At 33.8% G+C, this 16435-nt stretch overlaps 2 protein-coding genes and 1 long non-coding RNA gene across 3 annotated transcripts; 2 read left to right on the top strand and 1 right to left on the bottom strand.

Moving 5' to 3' along the window:
• The first annotated feature begins 7497 nt into the window (after nt 1-7497).
• Nucleotides 7498-9117, top strand: LOC120144219. Its single transcript, XR_005518020.1, has 5 exons — nt 7498-7572; nt 7680-7722; nt 7929-7972; nt 8275-8344; nt 9101-9117. It is a non-coding gene; the product is annotated as an uncharacterized LOC120144219 (long non-coding RNA).
• Nucleotides 9118-10160: 1043 nt separating this feature from the next.
• Nucleotides 10161-11294, top strand: LOC120144235. Its single transcript, XM_039158347.1, has 3 exons — nt 10161-10419; nt 10501-10648; nt 11038-11294. The coding sequence occupies exons 1-3, from the start codon at nt 10204-10206 to the stop codon at nt 11292-11294; spliced, it is 621 nt and encodes a 206-aa protein (XP_039014278.1). The 5' UTR covers nt 10161-10203.
• A 1960-nt stretch (nt 11295-13254) lies between these two features.
• Nucleotides 13255-14976, bottom strand: LOC120144208 (scarecrow-like protein 3). The gene has a single exon (XM_039158328.1). It carries the CDS (start codon nt 14843-14845, stop codon nt 13427-13429), a length of 1419 nt encoding a protein of 472 aa, XP_039014259.1. The 5' UTR covers nt 14846-14976; the 3' UTR covers nt 13255-13426.
• Between the last annotated feature and the right edge of the window lie 1459 nt (nt 14977-16435).

The following is a 16435-nucleotide window of genomic DNA, read 5'->3' as shown; positions in this document are numbered from 1 at the left end:
GTTGCTCCCTTTGTGACCATATACAATTGTATTAAATATGAGTTTTGCAATGTTTGGAGCCGTTTTGGATTTATACTTTGCTATCCACCAATAATCGCTGTCTCGAAGCGTTGAATGTTTTCCCCCACTAGGCCGGATATACCATGTGAGCATTTTGTGAAACATTCTCGACTCTACATCGAGGTGAATTAGGCTATTTCTAGTAACCCGTTTAATTGTAGACCAATCTACACCATTTTCATCTGATCCCCTGTATTCGCTACACTAAACCTCCGCAATAGTTTATGGAGATATATATATCCTTCCCCATGACATGTGTATTAATTCCTATTATATTAGTCTTATTAGGCTCGTGCTGTAAGGAAGCATTGTTGTAGAAGACTCTAACTAGGTTGGGTAATATCTTGGTTCTACACCAAGGAATTCAAGCCAACCCCAAGATGTAAATGTGGATTTAAACTAAATGCATATTTATCATCAAACAAGAAACCCAGGTCAATGACATGTTCGGGACGAATCTTCCTTACTTTAAAACTCGTCTGCCATCTTTGTTTCTCCATGTCGGATCTAAAGTTCAGAGTTTCGAAGGACCTGATTTCCTCAGAAGAATCGTTTGTTACAGAAGGAGGTGGTTGAGAAGAACTGGGTTGAGAAGAGCTTTGAGAAAGACCTCGCTTCTGACTCTGACGTTTTGAAGCCATTTTGGTTGGTGCTACCCCTATTACAATGGAACACACACATTCAGGAAAAAACTCCAATATAGAAATCAATCAAACCCATAAATATCGATAAATTTACTGAATCTGATCGTCACTTATGATAACGGTAGAAGAAAGAGGAAGATCTGCCTACTTGCCTTTATGTTTAGGGTTTCTCGATTAAGAGTGTTATATATCGTAAACGGTTTTGATATTTAAATTAGTATCTACACAAACTATATTAGTGTCGACACATTATTTATACTATTCTCTCATAAAAACCGGTATAATTGTACCGGTTAGATTGAAAAATTACATATTACATTATACTTTTGGGTTCGATGATTTGGATCGACACTTATACTTTTGGGTTCGATGATTTTGGGATCGACACTTTTTATATATGGATCGACACTTTATCGGTGCACCCTGTTTCCATTAATTCTGGGAAAAAAAATATCGCACAAACTATATTAGTGTCGATACATTATTTATACATACTCTCATAAAACCGGTATAATTGTACCGGTAGATTGAAAAATTACATATTACATTATACTTTTGGGTTCGATGATTTGGGATCGACACTTTTTATATATGGATCGACACTTTATGGGTGCACTGTTTCCATTCATTCTGGGGAAAATATCGACACAAACTATTAGTGTCGACACATTATTTATACATATTCTCTCATAAAACCGGTATAATTGTACCGGTTAGATTGAAAAATTACATATTACATTATACTTTTGGGTTCGATGATTTTGGGATCGACACTTTTATATATGGATCGACACTTTATGGGTGCACCTGTTTTCCATTCATTCTGGGAAAAAAAATATCGACATAAACTATATTAGTGTCGACACATTTTTAGACATATTCTCTCATAAAACCGGTATAATTGTACCGGTTAGATTGAAAAATTACATATTACATTATACTTTGGGTTCGATGATTTTGGAATCGACACTTTTTATATGGATCGACACTTTATCGGTGCACCCTGTTTTCCATTCATTCTGGGAAAAAATATCGACAAACTATATTAGTGTCGACACATTATTTATACATATTCTCTCATTTATACTTTGGGTTCGATGATTTTGGAAATCGACACTTTTTATATATGGATCGACACTTTATCGGTGCACCCTGTTTTCCATTCATTCTGGGAAAAAATATCGACACAAAACTATTAGTGTCGACATTATTTTATACATATTCTCTCATAAAATCGGTATAATTGTACCGGTTAGATTGAAAATTACATATACATTATATTTTTGGGTTCGATGATTTTGGATAGACACTTTTATATATGGATCGACACTTTATGGGTGCACACTGTTTTCCATTCATTTTGGAAAAAAAAATATCGACACAAACTATATTAGTGTCGACACATTATTTAGACATATTCTCTCATAAAACCGGTAGACTTGTACCGGTTAGATTGAAAATACATATTACATTATACTTTTGGTTTTCGATGTTTTTAGGATTGACACTTTTTTATATATGATCGACACTTTATGGGGTGCACCCTGTTGGCCATATTGTAAATTTGCCTTTTACTTCCAAGTATCAACATGACCCTTAATGTGTATAAGAAACATGTACAACAACATATCAAAAATATATAAAATCATACAAAATTATAAATCGTTACAAAATTAACCCTACATTTACTCATTGCATCATTTGTTATTCTTATGTAATATTGCAGCTTTTGTTATCCTGTCTTCGTTCATTTTGATTGTGGCTTACGAGATCGTTTAATATCGCGATCGATCCCAGTCTCCAACAACCTATATTCAAATTGTCAGAACGTTAAGTATTGTCAACTACAACATTCAATCTACGCTTTTAACAATTTACCACAAACGATTTTTTTCTATCCACTTACAAAATCACCAGTTGCCCCTGTAGAACCGATCGATTCCATCCACATCATCACATACATGCCGCAATCATATCTGTTACAAAATTTGAAAACACAGTCATTATGATGAATACTGCATAAATTAAGCTTTCTATTTGTGATAACATCTCATACCCATTCAATTGCTTATTCTTCTTATGCTCCACAAATTTGAAATTTTTCAAGGGATACTTCCTAGAGATCCACAGGACTCAACCCAAATGCGTTTCTTATTATAAGAATCTAATATTTTAATCTGCATTAAAATAGAAGAAGTTATGCACCAAAAAATAATTTAATGTCCTTTCATCATACATACCAATCTCTTAGCATCATTCACTCTCTGTTTAGCTGCTTCAGTTGTAAACAATATCATATATTGTTACAACATGATCTACCATATCCAACACCAACAGATACCATGTGAATTATGGTAGTTTATTGTGATCATGATCTGCAACAAATTTCACACCCAATTTGACAAAATCAACATTCTATATCCGAAAACATCATTTGCAATTGGTATGGTGTCTTACCTTCTCACAGTCGTGAATTTCACATAGTTATCCAATATGACACCCCAGAAGTAGAATACTCTCAACACTTTCTTTGTTGTTGGCATCCAACGCCTGTTGCTGTAATTACGCAACAAACTTATTAATTTACCGTCTATAACACTACTTTTCAATATTTATAATTTAACTCACCACTAGAGGTATGGAAGGTAGCCAATCCTCCGGAGTGACTTTTGAGAATCGTAGCATGGTCCAAGCGAGCAAATCGATAAACCTAACAAAATTAATTACACAATCAAACATATTCAATAAGTTTTAAATTTTCACTTTTACTACCACCACCGCCAACCCACGTAGCAACTCGTACAGTAGCGAATTGATTTCCCATTGAGATTACAGAATATCTGTATGAATCATTAGGATTAATGTGTTGTCATGAAATATTTAAATATCACTCATAAACAATATATTTCACTTACCCCGATTCTAACTCGCTATTCCATAAATAATCACAAATTGCAGCTTCGATGTCATCAATTCCGCTTGGAATATCCGCTTTTTCAACCTACAATTTTGCATACAAATTTTTGTCACAACAACATAAAAATCAAATTAAGTATTCTTTTTTAAACTTACCTTGTGCTTCTTCTTCTGGGATGCAGGACATTCCGAATCCAAAACTGCTGCTATAACACTCTCGGTGTATAAATGACATCGACTTCCTTCCTCCTCATTTCTTCATCTCTTCTTTTCCTCCTCCCTCTTTTCTTCTTCATATTTTTTCAGTTCATCGTACTTTTTTTCTACTAGCTCTTCATCTCTTTTATTTCACCCTTCAATTGAGCTCATCATCCGAGTATTTATCAACCACCCCCTTCACCCCCGTAAGTTCACTCCTCAAATCCACAACCTCCTTCACCACTCCCTCAAATTTTTCTCCCGTCACCATCTTAATATCACCCTTAACACCCCAACTTCTTTCACCACTTCACCTCAACACCTCTACTTCTTTCACTCCATCTATTTTTCCTTCCACTACCCCCTTATGCCTCTCGAGTGTATCTTCGACTCTCTCGAGTTTCTCTACGACTCGATCAGTTTCTCTTCGACTCTGATTGTCTTTGCATGATTTCAAATTGGATTTTTTGATATCAGCCATTCAGACATCAAAATGTCGAAGTTACTCTGTTTTCCCTCACCGTCGTCCCACTCACCGTCATCCCCCAATACAACCATCCCTCCTTTCTTCTCCTCTGCCTCCACTGCCTCTCTACATCCTTGCCAATAACCTTCAAAATTAAATTACAATATTAAGACATTGATTATATTCTTAAATTATTAATTACATTTATTATCATTTCTTGCTTTTCCCTCTATCCAACTTCAACTTCACCATCACTCTAACCACCTCTTCCTTCCCCCATGCACGGATGCGTGCCACTCCGGTTTTTTCATAAGCCGGCACTGCCTCACAGCCCGACCAAAAATCGAACAGTGCAACCTACATTTATAATAAATTTATATTTTTATATAAAAACACAAAAAAGTGATTCAACTCATTTACCTCTAAGATTACTATGCACCCTTTGAGGTATCTCTGGCTGCCCTTTTTAAAGGTGATTATTGATTCAATCAATCTCGAATGGATATATTCAGCCCAACTGAATTCACCTTTCAAGCCTTCATCGCAAATGAGCTTCATATATTCCTTGTTCGTTGACGTATCACCCGTTGGACAAAGAAATATCCCGACAAGGTACAATAGAACTCGGGCCTTCAGCTCATCCCCCCAGTAAGATCCACTTTTGATATCCTCTTCAACTTCAGCATATGCCACCTTATGATTCAAACCATATTTGGAGGCAAGTGCTTTCCAGTTCTTACTCCTACAGACTTCTATAACACTTTTTCCTTTGTTTTGTACCCCCAATACGGCTGCAGCAGTCGATACCCCCAGAGGGAATGAATAATCACCATACTTAGCCATACATTGACTGACGTCAAATTGTGCCATCAAGGATCGACACAATTCCCTCCGAATAGGTCGATCCTTACTCCGATCAACGATCCAAAAACCTATTTCTCCCAGCACATTCAACTGACCCTTCTCCTTAAGGTGTTTAATTAATAAATTCACCCTTTTAATGCTGCATCTTGTCGACACTTCCTACATTTTTTAACAATATATAATGTTATAGTTCTTATATTTTGTATCAACGTATTTACAAGTTAAGGAATACCTTATTTTCATGTGCTTTCCTCCGTTCTTTGTATTCTTTACTATCATTCATTGACTGTGTGATGTAAGGTTCCTTTTCAGCATCACTCATGAATTCCATTTGGACCTCACATCTTTTTCACCTAATATTAAACATAAACGTTTCTTAATCAATACATTAACAAAATAATACTACTCAATGTCAATTTCATTTTACATACCGAACCGCTCTGTGTGCCATCTCTCTTCATCCTTTTGCGTTCGGCCATACTGTTAACATTTAAAATTTGTAATCAATTTAAAGTTTATCGATACTTTAATCTAATTACCATTTCAACTAATAACAAAAGACATTGATACTTACTAGAAGTACATATCCACCCTTTGGTTGCTTTCGAGTCTCAGCCTCAATTTCAAAGTCATCTGCTCCACCAACAATTTTCCAACCCATTGACTCCATTTTCCTTCATATATCAGTTTACGCAAATCAAATTATTTTGTTACATACACTTTATTCAATATACAAATATAGATAACTACTCTTGTGGTAAAACGGTTTTCTTCAAAAGAATTTGAATGGTCACACCAAAATGTGTCGGCACATTTATACAACCTATAATATCATTTTCTACCTAATATTTAATAAAAGTATCGACATTTATATTTTTCCTTGAATATCTATTTCTACCTGCAATCGGTCCCAAATGCTTCCTTACTCCAAAACCCCAAACACATAAAAAAACCCTATCGCGATTACTGTAATAATAAAAAATTAGGGTTTCGACAACATACTTTTCGATCGACTGCAGCAACAACAAACAAACTTCGCTTTAGAAACGCCTTCTGAAATGCAGCAACAATTACTCTTCGATTTCAAAAACTCGTCCGTTCTATCTTTTTTCAGAGGATATTTAGCTATGGCCTTTATATTTTCATCGGATATGTTATTTGTATTTAATCGATACAAATACAAAAGTGTCGATACTTTTATGTCAGGTGTCGATACTTTCGAAAGGATAATTACCTATTTCTTTGAAAGTGTCGATAATTTATTACACGTACTTACGAAAGTATCGACACTTTCAATATATCCGGTATCATTTTACCGGTTTTATCATTTTGATACCGGTTTTATCATATTTTACCTGTTATATCGTTGTGGATCGATATATTTTTAAAGTATCGACACATTATAGGCGCTATAACTGCTTCTCTTTTAAATTCACAAAGTGTCGATCCTTATATAAAGTATCGACACTTTTAATATATCCGGTAACGTTTTACCGGTTTTATCATTTTGTTACCGGTTTTATCATATTTTTACCTGGTATATAGTTTTGGATCGATACATTTTTTAAAAGTATCGACACTTTATAGGATTTAAAACTGCTTCTCTTTTAAATTCACGAAGTGTCGATCCTTATATTAAAGTACCGACACTTTAAATGTATCCAGTAGCGCTTGACCGATTTTATCATTTCTATACCGGTTTTGTCATAGTTTTACCTGTTATATCGTTTTGGATCGACACATTTTTAATTTGGATCGACACGAACCGGTAGCACAATTTTTTAATATTTCTTCATGACTTAGACCTACTTTTATAAAAATGATATATACTTTTTTTAAAGTTATGTAATTTATGTTTCAATTTTTTTAATAGTGTTTCATGTTTTCCACCTACAATATTAATTTAATAATTTCTTTTACACAAAAAATTATTTGATTGTTTTGATATTTTATAAAATATTATTTAGATTTTAAATTTAACAATATTAACTAAAGATAATAAATATATTTTCACAGTGAAATAAGTATGGACCTTTATAAAAAGGATAGATAATTTACAATATAACAGGTAAAAATATGACAAAACCAAATTTATTATGACAAAACCGGTAAAATTACTTGATAGTTAAAAGTATGGACACTTTATAAAAAGGATAGATACTTACCGATAACCAAAGTTTACCGATTACCAAATTTTTTAATAGTTTTTCATATTTTCTACCTAAAACATTATTAGTTGTCAACATAATAGGTACCGCTAAACCAAATTTATTAAATACATTTTAATGTATCCGATAATGCTGTATATTAGCCGTATATTAACCCGCCTTTCTGAGACATTCCTAACCAAGAGAGAGCTTAGTTTCCTGGATTTTTGAAATTCAACTTTCCCGCGTTTCCTAGGTTACCAAACAGGGGTGAAAAGTAAACAATTTTCTCTCATCTTCTAAATCTCACTTTAACTTTTTCATACCTTCACCATCGCCATTTGTTTTCTCTTTATTCTCGTTAGTTTCTGTGTGTTTGCTTAGAAAAACGAAGGAAAACGCAACGAAAAGAAAAGAAAAGGAAGAGGTACTAATATGGTCCGCTTTACAACGCTTGAATTTCCCCTCTTTTTACTGTTTTGATTCTCGTAGTTGTCGATTTTGAGCTCGAAAACAAGGGTTTCTTTAAGCATTTGAGTTATGGTTCCAAAATCACGGATTTTAGTAAATGATTTCTTAATCCATACTCTGTATATACGAATTAAATGTCATTTTTTCATTTTTTTTTTGCAGATGGAGTCTTTATATGCAAAACTTTACGATAAATATGACAAAAGGTATCGCAACTCCTCATTCCTCTAGCATTTTATTTTTAATAATGATAATTTTATATTTTTCACCTTTTCCCCTCTTCTTCTAAGATCTGATATACAATTTATTTCTCTATAAATTTGGTTACGAATAGAACTAAAGAAAAGAGCGAAATGTTTTGTTTTTCCTCGATAACGTGGAATAAGATTCAGCTGCTAGGTGTATGCGATTTCTTGTTAGTTTGATTAGAATGGAATTTTCGTTTTTTTCCTCCCTTTTTATCCGTTGTGATTCTCTTAATATGATTCGAGTTTCATTTCTTTTTCAGAAGAGAAAACTGTCTGAAATGGATGTCATACATAGAGATCAAGAAGAAAAATTCTTAAATTATGCGCGTGGTCATTATATTTACATGCTATAGTTACTATTTTTTTTTAATCTCTGTCTTCATATTTTATGTGAACCACAAAGTCTTCTCTTTGTCTTTGTTTTCTCTGGTGTTTATTGTGCGTATGTCATAGAAGTATAACTATCATTTGATTTCGGCTCCTACATTAAAGCTAAGTTATTATTGTAGACTTTCCTAATGAAATGTAAGGTAAAATAATGTGTTTTCTAATTCAACTTCATTTTATCTTGAGGTTGAATGTTTAATGGTTTGACATTGACTCATCTCATGACTGATAGTTTCACATTATGAATAGCTTTAAAATGGAAACAGGAGGCTTCTGTGTTTCACTAAAGGTATAGTTGTCTTTAGCATCTAAAAAATTTAATTTGTTGGTGATGGTAGAAACTAGCTACCATAGTTTTCTACAGAGCCGTATTCTGATAGTTGAACCAATATTTAAGGCCTAAGTTCAAGATGTGAAGAAACATGACATTATAATCTTGTGTATCAAAGAAACAAATTGATTGTTATAACCATGAATGTCATCAGGCTGTAGAATGAACCAAACCGTGTGCTTATGGCTTGCATTTGGTTCTATAAATGATTGTTGAACTTCTACTAATTAAATGAACCAATCAATAACAAAAGTTCTATATCACTGTCTTGACAATTGTTCTTGTTGCTTTATTACTAGTTAAACAAACTTGAACAATCATTTAGGATCCCTCTAAAATGCTTAGTTGTTTGCTTTCTCTTGGTACAGCTGCAGAGGAGTTGATAGAGCACTTGAGGAGTGGAAATGACAAATTAAATGCTGAAGTTACTGAATTGAGAAGTTCAGTGGCCTCTATAATGTAAGTAGATTTAATTTCATTGGTGGCCTTTACATGTTAGGATGCCAGTGTCTACTTTCTTGACCTTTTGCATGAATGCAATAACGCAGGTCCAGCAAGGACAAGCAATGTGTAGACTACCAAAAGCTTTTGATTGAAGAGAGCCAGAAGTGTAAGTAGCGATCAGTTGTTTGTATCTCTTTCTTTAAATGTAGAATATACATGTAACTGCATCAGCATCCTCAACTTTCTTAGCATTCTTCTTGCTTCGTCTTTGTTGAATATGATATTGCAAGGAAACTGGCATAAATTGATGCTGAGAGTGTTAGGTATGCTGGACAAGAACAAGAAAACAACTTGTCAGTTTAAAGGAATAAAGAAACCAGTATTATGATTTTGGTTAAAGAATTGGATTTCTATGCTCAAGTTCTTGTCTGAATAGAAAATGAATTTAGGTTTTAGGTCTATCATTAACTTTGAAGTTGGTAGTTAGGCCTTGTATTGTTCTAGAGTCTGTTGAGGTTTCCCCTTCCCCTCTCAGTATAACTTTGGAAGGTTAAATCATAGTTTTGATGGTTATCATGCTTATGACCAAATTGCAAATTCACAATTTTCTACATCTTCATTTTTATCTCCTGTTTTGACATCAATACAAAGTCAATTATTGTTTGAACACCTCAATCACTAACTGGGCACATATGAAGATGAAAACAAGTATCTTATTTTGTATGTGATGTCTTTGAAATTGTAATAAGTTAAATTTGCAGACACTGGTAATTATCGGCTAAAATATATATAAATTTGAGAGAAATTGTACCTTTCTGGGGAAAGAGGATCGAATTTGAAGCTTCTTTGTAGACTTTCCTTTGTTAGATGTTTCAACTTTCTAGCGGCATCTCTATAGCTCTTTTTTTCCACGGAATATGCTAAAAATTTATGGCAGGTAAAGCGCTTTCTGAAGGAGTTACCAGACTGATAAACCTGGCATCAAGAGGGAAATTTTAAGGGTAGCAATAGAGATAATGTACCAACAATGTCTCCAGGAAGTGTACAAGTTGCAGCAGAAAGGGTTTCTGGTAACTCCACTAGAATGGTGACAAGAAAGCATAGCAGGAAATCAGCTGCTGAGACAGAAGATAGCATCGTTACTCCTAATTTGGCTAATGGTAAAGTTACCGCATCATGTGCATTGACCGAATACCTTCCTGAGAAAGCTTTGTCATGTGAGGTTCTTCCAAATGTTCAGCTGGTATATCCCCAATTAATCATCTCTTTACTCAAAAGAGCGTGAGTTTCTACATCTTTACTGACCATTTGGATGATTATGCAGCCAGAATGCTGTAAAGGCGTAAGTGCAAATGCCACTGATTATGGAACTTGTCTGTTTGAAGTTCTTATCGAGTGCTTAGTGGGCATGAAAATGTCTGCCATTAGTCAAACTGATGGACTATGCATTTCAGCTCTGCATCAATCAAGTGGTAATTCTTAACTTGAGAATCATAGCCGGTTCATTCAATTTTGAGTATTTCCCTCTTTCTTTCGTTTCTAGTTCCCAGTATTTCCCCCTTAAAGTCGGTAGGTTATTGATATGTTGTATCTCATTATTTGAAGCATGTTTATTCATCTTGGTTTTCTTTTGCTCGAGTGGTAAATCTGAGATTTTTTTTTTCATTTTCATTGTGGCACTATAATCATCAAAAAAGCATGAAAATGAAGTTAAACACACATACGTAACATGAACTGACATAGATTTTAATGAACACAGCCATACGTACTCAGTGTTTCTGATACATCATAACTATTCAACAATTAGCTGCAGCGTACAAGAAACATACTTTCATTATTTGATACTGGATAAATGGAACAGGTTACACTTTCAGCTTAACGTGGATAAAAAAAAATGGGCGTAGAGGAAGCAGAGCTGGTGTACCGGGTATTGTTGTTAGGGACATTCGAGAGAGTGGCGCCAGAGTGGATACGGGATGTCATTATGTTCAGCACAAATATGTGCCCCGTTTTCTTGGAGAGATTAGCTCGTGTAATCAGGTTGCATTGTTAACCGGTAAACTCTCTGTTTTGAAAATCGGATCGGACCAGCCGGTTCAACTGGGAACCGTTGCTTAGTCCGGTTCAATCTAAACCGGTTGAACCGCTGCTAGTGAATCGGCCAGAACCGCTGAACCGTTCGAACCGGACCGGCTGAAAACCGGAAAAAATTGAGAATTTTGTTTTTTTAAAAAAAAAATTAAACCAAACAACGTCGTTTGTTAAATTAGCTAAGTCGAACTCTAGTATTGCTAAGCTCAACTTTAACTTGAAAACTTTAAAAGTAAGTTTAACTCAACTCAAACTCACAAGCTAAAAATTATCAAGTTCAACTCAAATTTGAAATATAATATTGAAACGTGAACTCAAAAATACTTGAACTTAAAAAAATTTATAAATTCGATTGAAGTATAAAATTCGAGCTTGATTGAAGTGAAAGAATAGTTCACTCAATGCTCATCAAAAGGCTTTATGATTTTGAATGTCAAATTACCTCTATTATTTATAGAACTTAGTTGTGATGCTCTTTTATATTTCTTAGCAATGTGATATTGTTTTGTTTACATATTTTTACTCTTTAGATTTTTGAGATGTTCTTTTATGTTTCTTAGTCATGTGAGATTGTTTAAAAAAAATTAAACCAAACAATATCATTTTGTTATGATTTTTTTAACTCTAAATTTATTTTTTAATTATAGTTATATAATTATATTTATTATTTAATATGTTTTACTTTAAATATTATGTTGTAATTAATTTGAATCATTTTGTTTCACTTGATTTTATAGTTTTTAACTTTTATATGTTATGATTTGCTTTGAATATGATTTGTGATATAAAAAAATTTTATTAAATATGTTTGGTATTTTTATTTAATTTTTAAAATAATTATGACGTCGTTTGGTTCTTTCGACCGATCGGACCGGTTCGATTGGTTGAACCAATGAATAAGTAGCATAACTGGTTCGTTAAACAGTCCGATTCTGAAAACAATGGGTAAACTTTCCTCCCCCTCTTTGGTACTTGAATCAGGTGTGAAGTAAATATGTATGACATTGGTGATAACAAATGGAATTGTGTTTATGTTTCTAATTTTTTTAATTGTGTTTGAGTTTGACCCTAAGTTTATTTGTTTAAGATATTAAAATATACTATTACTTAAATTTTATTTTATTTTTCATTAATATATTTAAAAATTTAGAACCTATATTGACTTGCAGATTACTTAGAATATCTATATCGGACCAACAAAGAAGCAAAGTTTAAAAATATTTACATATCATAAATGCTGTTTTTTTTAAGTTGTGTTGCAGGGCTGTAAATGAATATAGTGTTCGATGAATTGTTCGTATAACGTTCGTTTACATAAATGAATGAATAAAATTTTTGTTTCATTGAATAAATGAACGGACATGAATAGATGTGTGTTCGGTTCATTTATGTTTACGAACAAGCTCGTGTGAAAACTTGTTTATACGGTTCTTCTTTTTCTTTTATTTTTACATTTTAAATATTATTGAAGGCATAGACTAAATTTAACACATGGTAAACTTTAGAGTTTAAATTATGAAGCCTAAATAATTTAAAGACTAGTAGTGTAATTTCATTATTTTTTTGGTTGCAAATAAAATGATAAAAAGAATGTTGGCCGTTGAACATCAAACGAACGTTAAGTAACTAAACACAAACACATTCAAAAATAAATAAATGAACATGAGCACGAACACGAACATTTAAAAAAATAAGCAAACAAATACGATCATAATTTTATTTATTTAAAGTCGGTTCATTTATATCTTAGTTGCACAACTCATGTAACGGGTAAAGAATGTTTGAAAAGGGAAGCCAAATAGATTGAGTTTGCAGCACCCAAGTAGAAGTTAGCCCCAGAAATCGCAGGTTCAAATTGCATTCAAATAATATAACACCGAAAACACGAGTCCGAGTTTCGATCATTCACATTCGAATCATCTGTTTGTTCCAATTTGAATGATCTGATCCCTCATTTCTCTTTTCATTTAAACAAGCAGAGATTGCCAAATAAAGAACTGTACATTGCATTCCAAAGTTCAAAAAGCTTTAACACCATTACACCCCCAAATTATCAGTAATTTGGGTTCCTTTAGATGACAAAATCCTTTTCATTTCATTTGATAAAATGAAAGGTAAAAAAGAAACGAGAAAAAAAAGGCCTGATATCATACCATTGTTTACTTCCTACACCTCCAAGCCGATACCGAAAACAACGGTCGATCTTGCCAACAAATTACGACGCAACCGTTCTCTTCCTTCATTTTATACCCGTCACAGTTATACCCCTGCAGTAATCTCCTCGCGTGCAACATCCCGTAGTAACTCAAAGGGATGTTCCCAAAGCCGGCCAAGTTGAGCCTCTGTATCCACTTCTCGAGCTTTTCGTGTCTCTCCTTCCTCTCGGTTCCCTCACAAGCTATTATGTTCTTTATTTCCTCTCCAAAAAGCATCTTTTCCACCTTAAATCTCTCCAGAGATGTTCTAGCGGCCGTGGACTCCGAACAATCAAACAATGCTGCGAAAGAGTAAAGGGATTCTAATAGTCTCTCCATTAGTGTAGATCCATTATGGTTAGAATCTTGTTCTGTTACCACCATCAGTTTCGGTGACAAACCCCACAATGCATTAAGGAAGCCATCTATCTTCACTGAACCGGTTGAAGAAAGTGGTGACGATGAGGCCGAATCAGGACTAGGGCTACATCCATTAACCGTATCTTTTTCGAGCAACTCTCCTAAAGTGCTCTGGTTCATCTGGAGTGCTCTTTGCAAGTGAACTCCATTCAAATTCTTCGATCCTAAAGGCGATTTCTTTCGATGGTGTTCATCGTCAGAGGCCAAAAATGAATGCAGCTGGAGAACAGAGCTGATTGCAAGAGCCTCCCCGGTTTTAACCCGTAATTTCTCGACGTCGAGATTTTCTAATTTGCCAACAACCGGATTGAACTGAAACGGGAGGTCCAATTTTTCAGCTTCTTCGGTCAATCTATGAGCCATTTGATCCAACACTTCTTTCCGTTGATGAACTCCAGTAATCCTCAAATGAGGCTGCCCTTCAGGCCTCGCACTTAAAGCTTGAATAAGCGCAACCCACTGCGCAGGCTCAGCTGCATTAAGATCGATTATATGAACCATTTTTTCGCCTTCCATGGCTTCGATCACGGCTTGGTTCGTAAGCACAAAGGCCACCTTCAAAAAGGGGAACATCTCGAAAAACAGTTTCCGAACAAGGATTTCTTCGGAAACCAAAGCAATCCTCGTCGAATTGAGAGCCTTATGAAGACCAGGCCAGGCTTTGAGGATTCTATCAGCAAGCGCCTCGGTAAAATACGCAGCCATTCGCTGCATCGTATCGCCGTCCGGCGACGCGAGTTGGGATATTTGCTCGAGTGCAATGTTGGCATTCTCAAGGCTTCCATTCGCTACATGATTAGCACAAGTGAGCAACAAATGGATCAAATATAAACCCCTTTCTTCTGATTTCAACTCTCTAAGCCATGGATATGGTGATCCTAAGTTCGGTGAGAGTGACATCATGGAGAAAACTTGCAGAGGCGAAGATGATGATGATAAAGGCGATGATTCGTCTTGGAACATTGCAAAAAAAGTTCTGGTCTTTTTATCTAAAGAGTATATAAAGTATCAAACTTTCATGCAAAGATTGAGATTTTGCATGTAGATGGAATTCACCAGAAGGTAAAAAGTTCACAAATTTAACCAAAAACAAAACCAGATACAGAGTAATCTTTAGGCCACATGAAAATTCAGCCTAACAAATGCATCAGAGAAACAAAGACAACCCCAATTGTCTTTTAGACAAGCTCATGAAAGTAACACCAAATTCAAACACAAAACTTAGTAATAACAGAAGAAAGAAGAAATCCTTACTGGGTTTTGCAATTGATAAAAAACCCCAAACCAAATCACATAAAAGTTCCCAAGATTGGACTCTGTAATTCAAGCAAAGTATGAACAAAAAGGCTATTTTTCCCAAGAGATAAGAGGGTTTCAAAAAGAAGATAAAAGGGGGGCAATGGTATTAGGTAATGCGTGAAGGAAAGCTTTGTCCTTTTATGATTTGTTGTCGTTCCTTCTCTCAGTGGAATATGGAATTTCTGAGTAAAGCTTTTGTCTTTTACTTTCCCTCAAGTTTCAAATTAACTCAAAACCCCCCCTAAAGCTTTAATTTTTAATGTGTTTTCTTTGTCTTTGCATTAGGTGGATGGGGAATCAGTGAAGCGTTTGGTTTGGCATCTTCTCTCAAAGACCCTGCCTTTTTAACAGATTCCCAAAGGGAAGAAACCGCCAAACATGCCCTAACAAAGACAAACCAAAGAATGTGCTCTTCCCCCCTTCAATTTTGTTTCGTAGTGGGGTTTTTTTCAAAGTGTGAAAGCTCAGCTGTCCTTAAATGGTTTTGGTTTTGAAACACAATGATCATACAATTGGTAGTATCTAAATCCTTCTTTGGTATATATATGAAGACAAATAGACAAGTGAGCTAAGCTATCTTCCAACACTATAATATACTACATTTATCTTTACTTGTTGGATTATATTTTCACTTTTCTTTTTAAATATAATTAGAATTCGTATATTTAGAGACCGATATAAGATTTTATGTCTTGAATATAAAATTTTAAGAAATTATATTACTCCATTCGTCTCATATTGACCAAACTTATAGTTTTAGAAGATAAGTTTGATAATATGTTCAGTGATATAAAATGAGGGAAATGATAAAATTATCTTTAAAAATTAACTAATAGATTTGACATATTTATTTTGATATGAACAAAAGAATGAGAAATATAAGAATTAAAAAAAATATAAATGTTGTTATTTATTGATTTTTTTAATATGATAAGTTTAAAAACAAAAATGGAAAAATTTAATTGAACGGATGGAATATAAATTTAGACGATACGAAATTCTAAAATTTGAAGAGATATAAAATTAGATTATGGATAATGATTATAAAATAATACTTGAATTACATGTGAATTTAAAATTTATAAGAGGTAGGATCGTTCTCAACACTCTCATAGTTCATCCTTATTTATATTATATTTATGTTTTTTATATAATAAAATTGACACTCATATTTATGTTAAATTCATGATATTATATGATGTTACATTTATATTAAATGAATTTATTTCAATCTAATATTTAAGTCTATAAATA

The sequence above is a fragment of the Hibiscus syriacus genome, unplaced genomic scaffold (assembly GCF_006381635.1).
Source record: "Hibiscus syriacus cultivar Baekdansim isolate YM2019G1 unplaced genomic scaffold, ASM638163v2 tig00110885_pilon, whole genome shotgun sequence".
NCBI classification, from domain to species: Eukaryota; Viridiplantae; Streptophyta; class Magnoliopsida; order Malvales; family Malvaceae; genus Hibiscus; species Hibiscus syriacus.
This window is presented reverse-complemented; position numbering and strand designations above follow the sequence as displayed.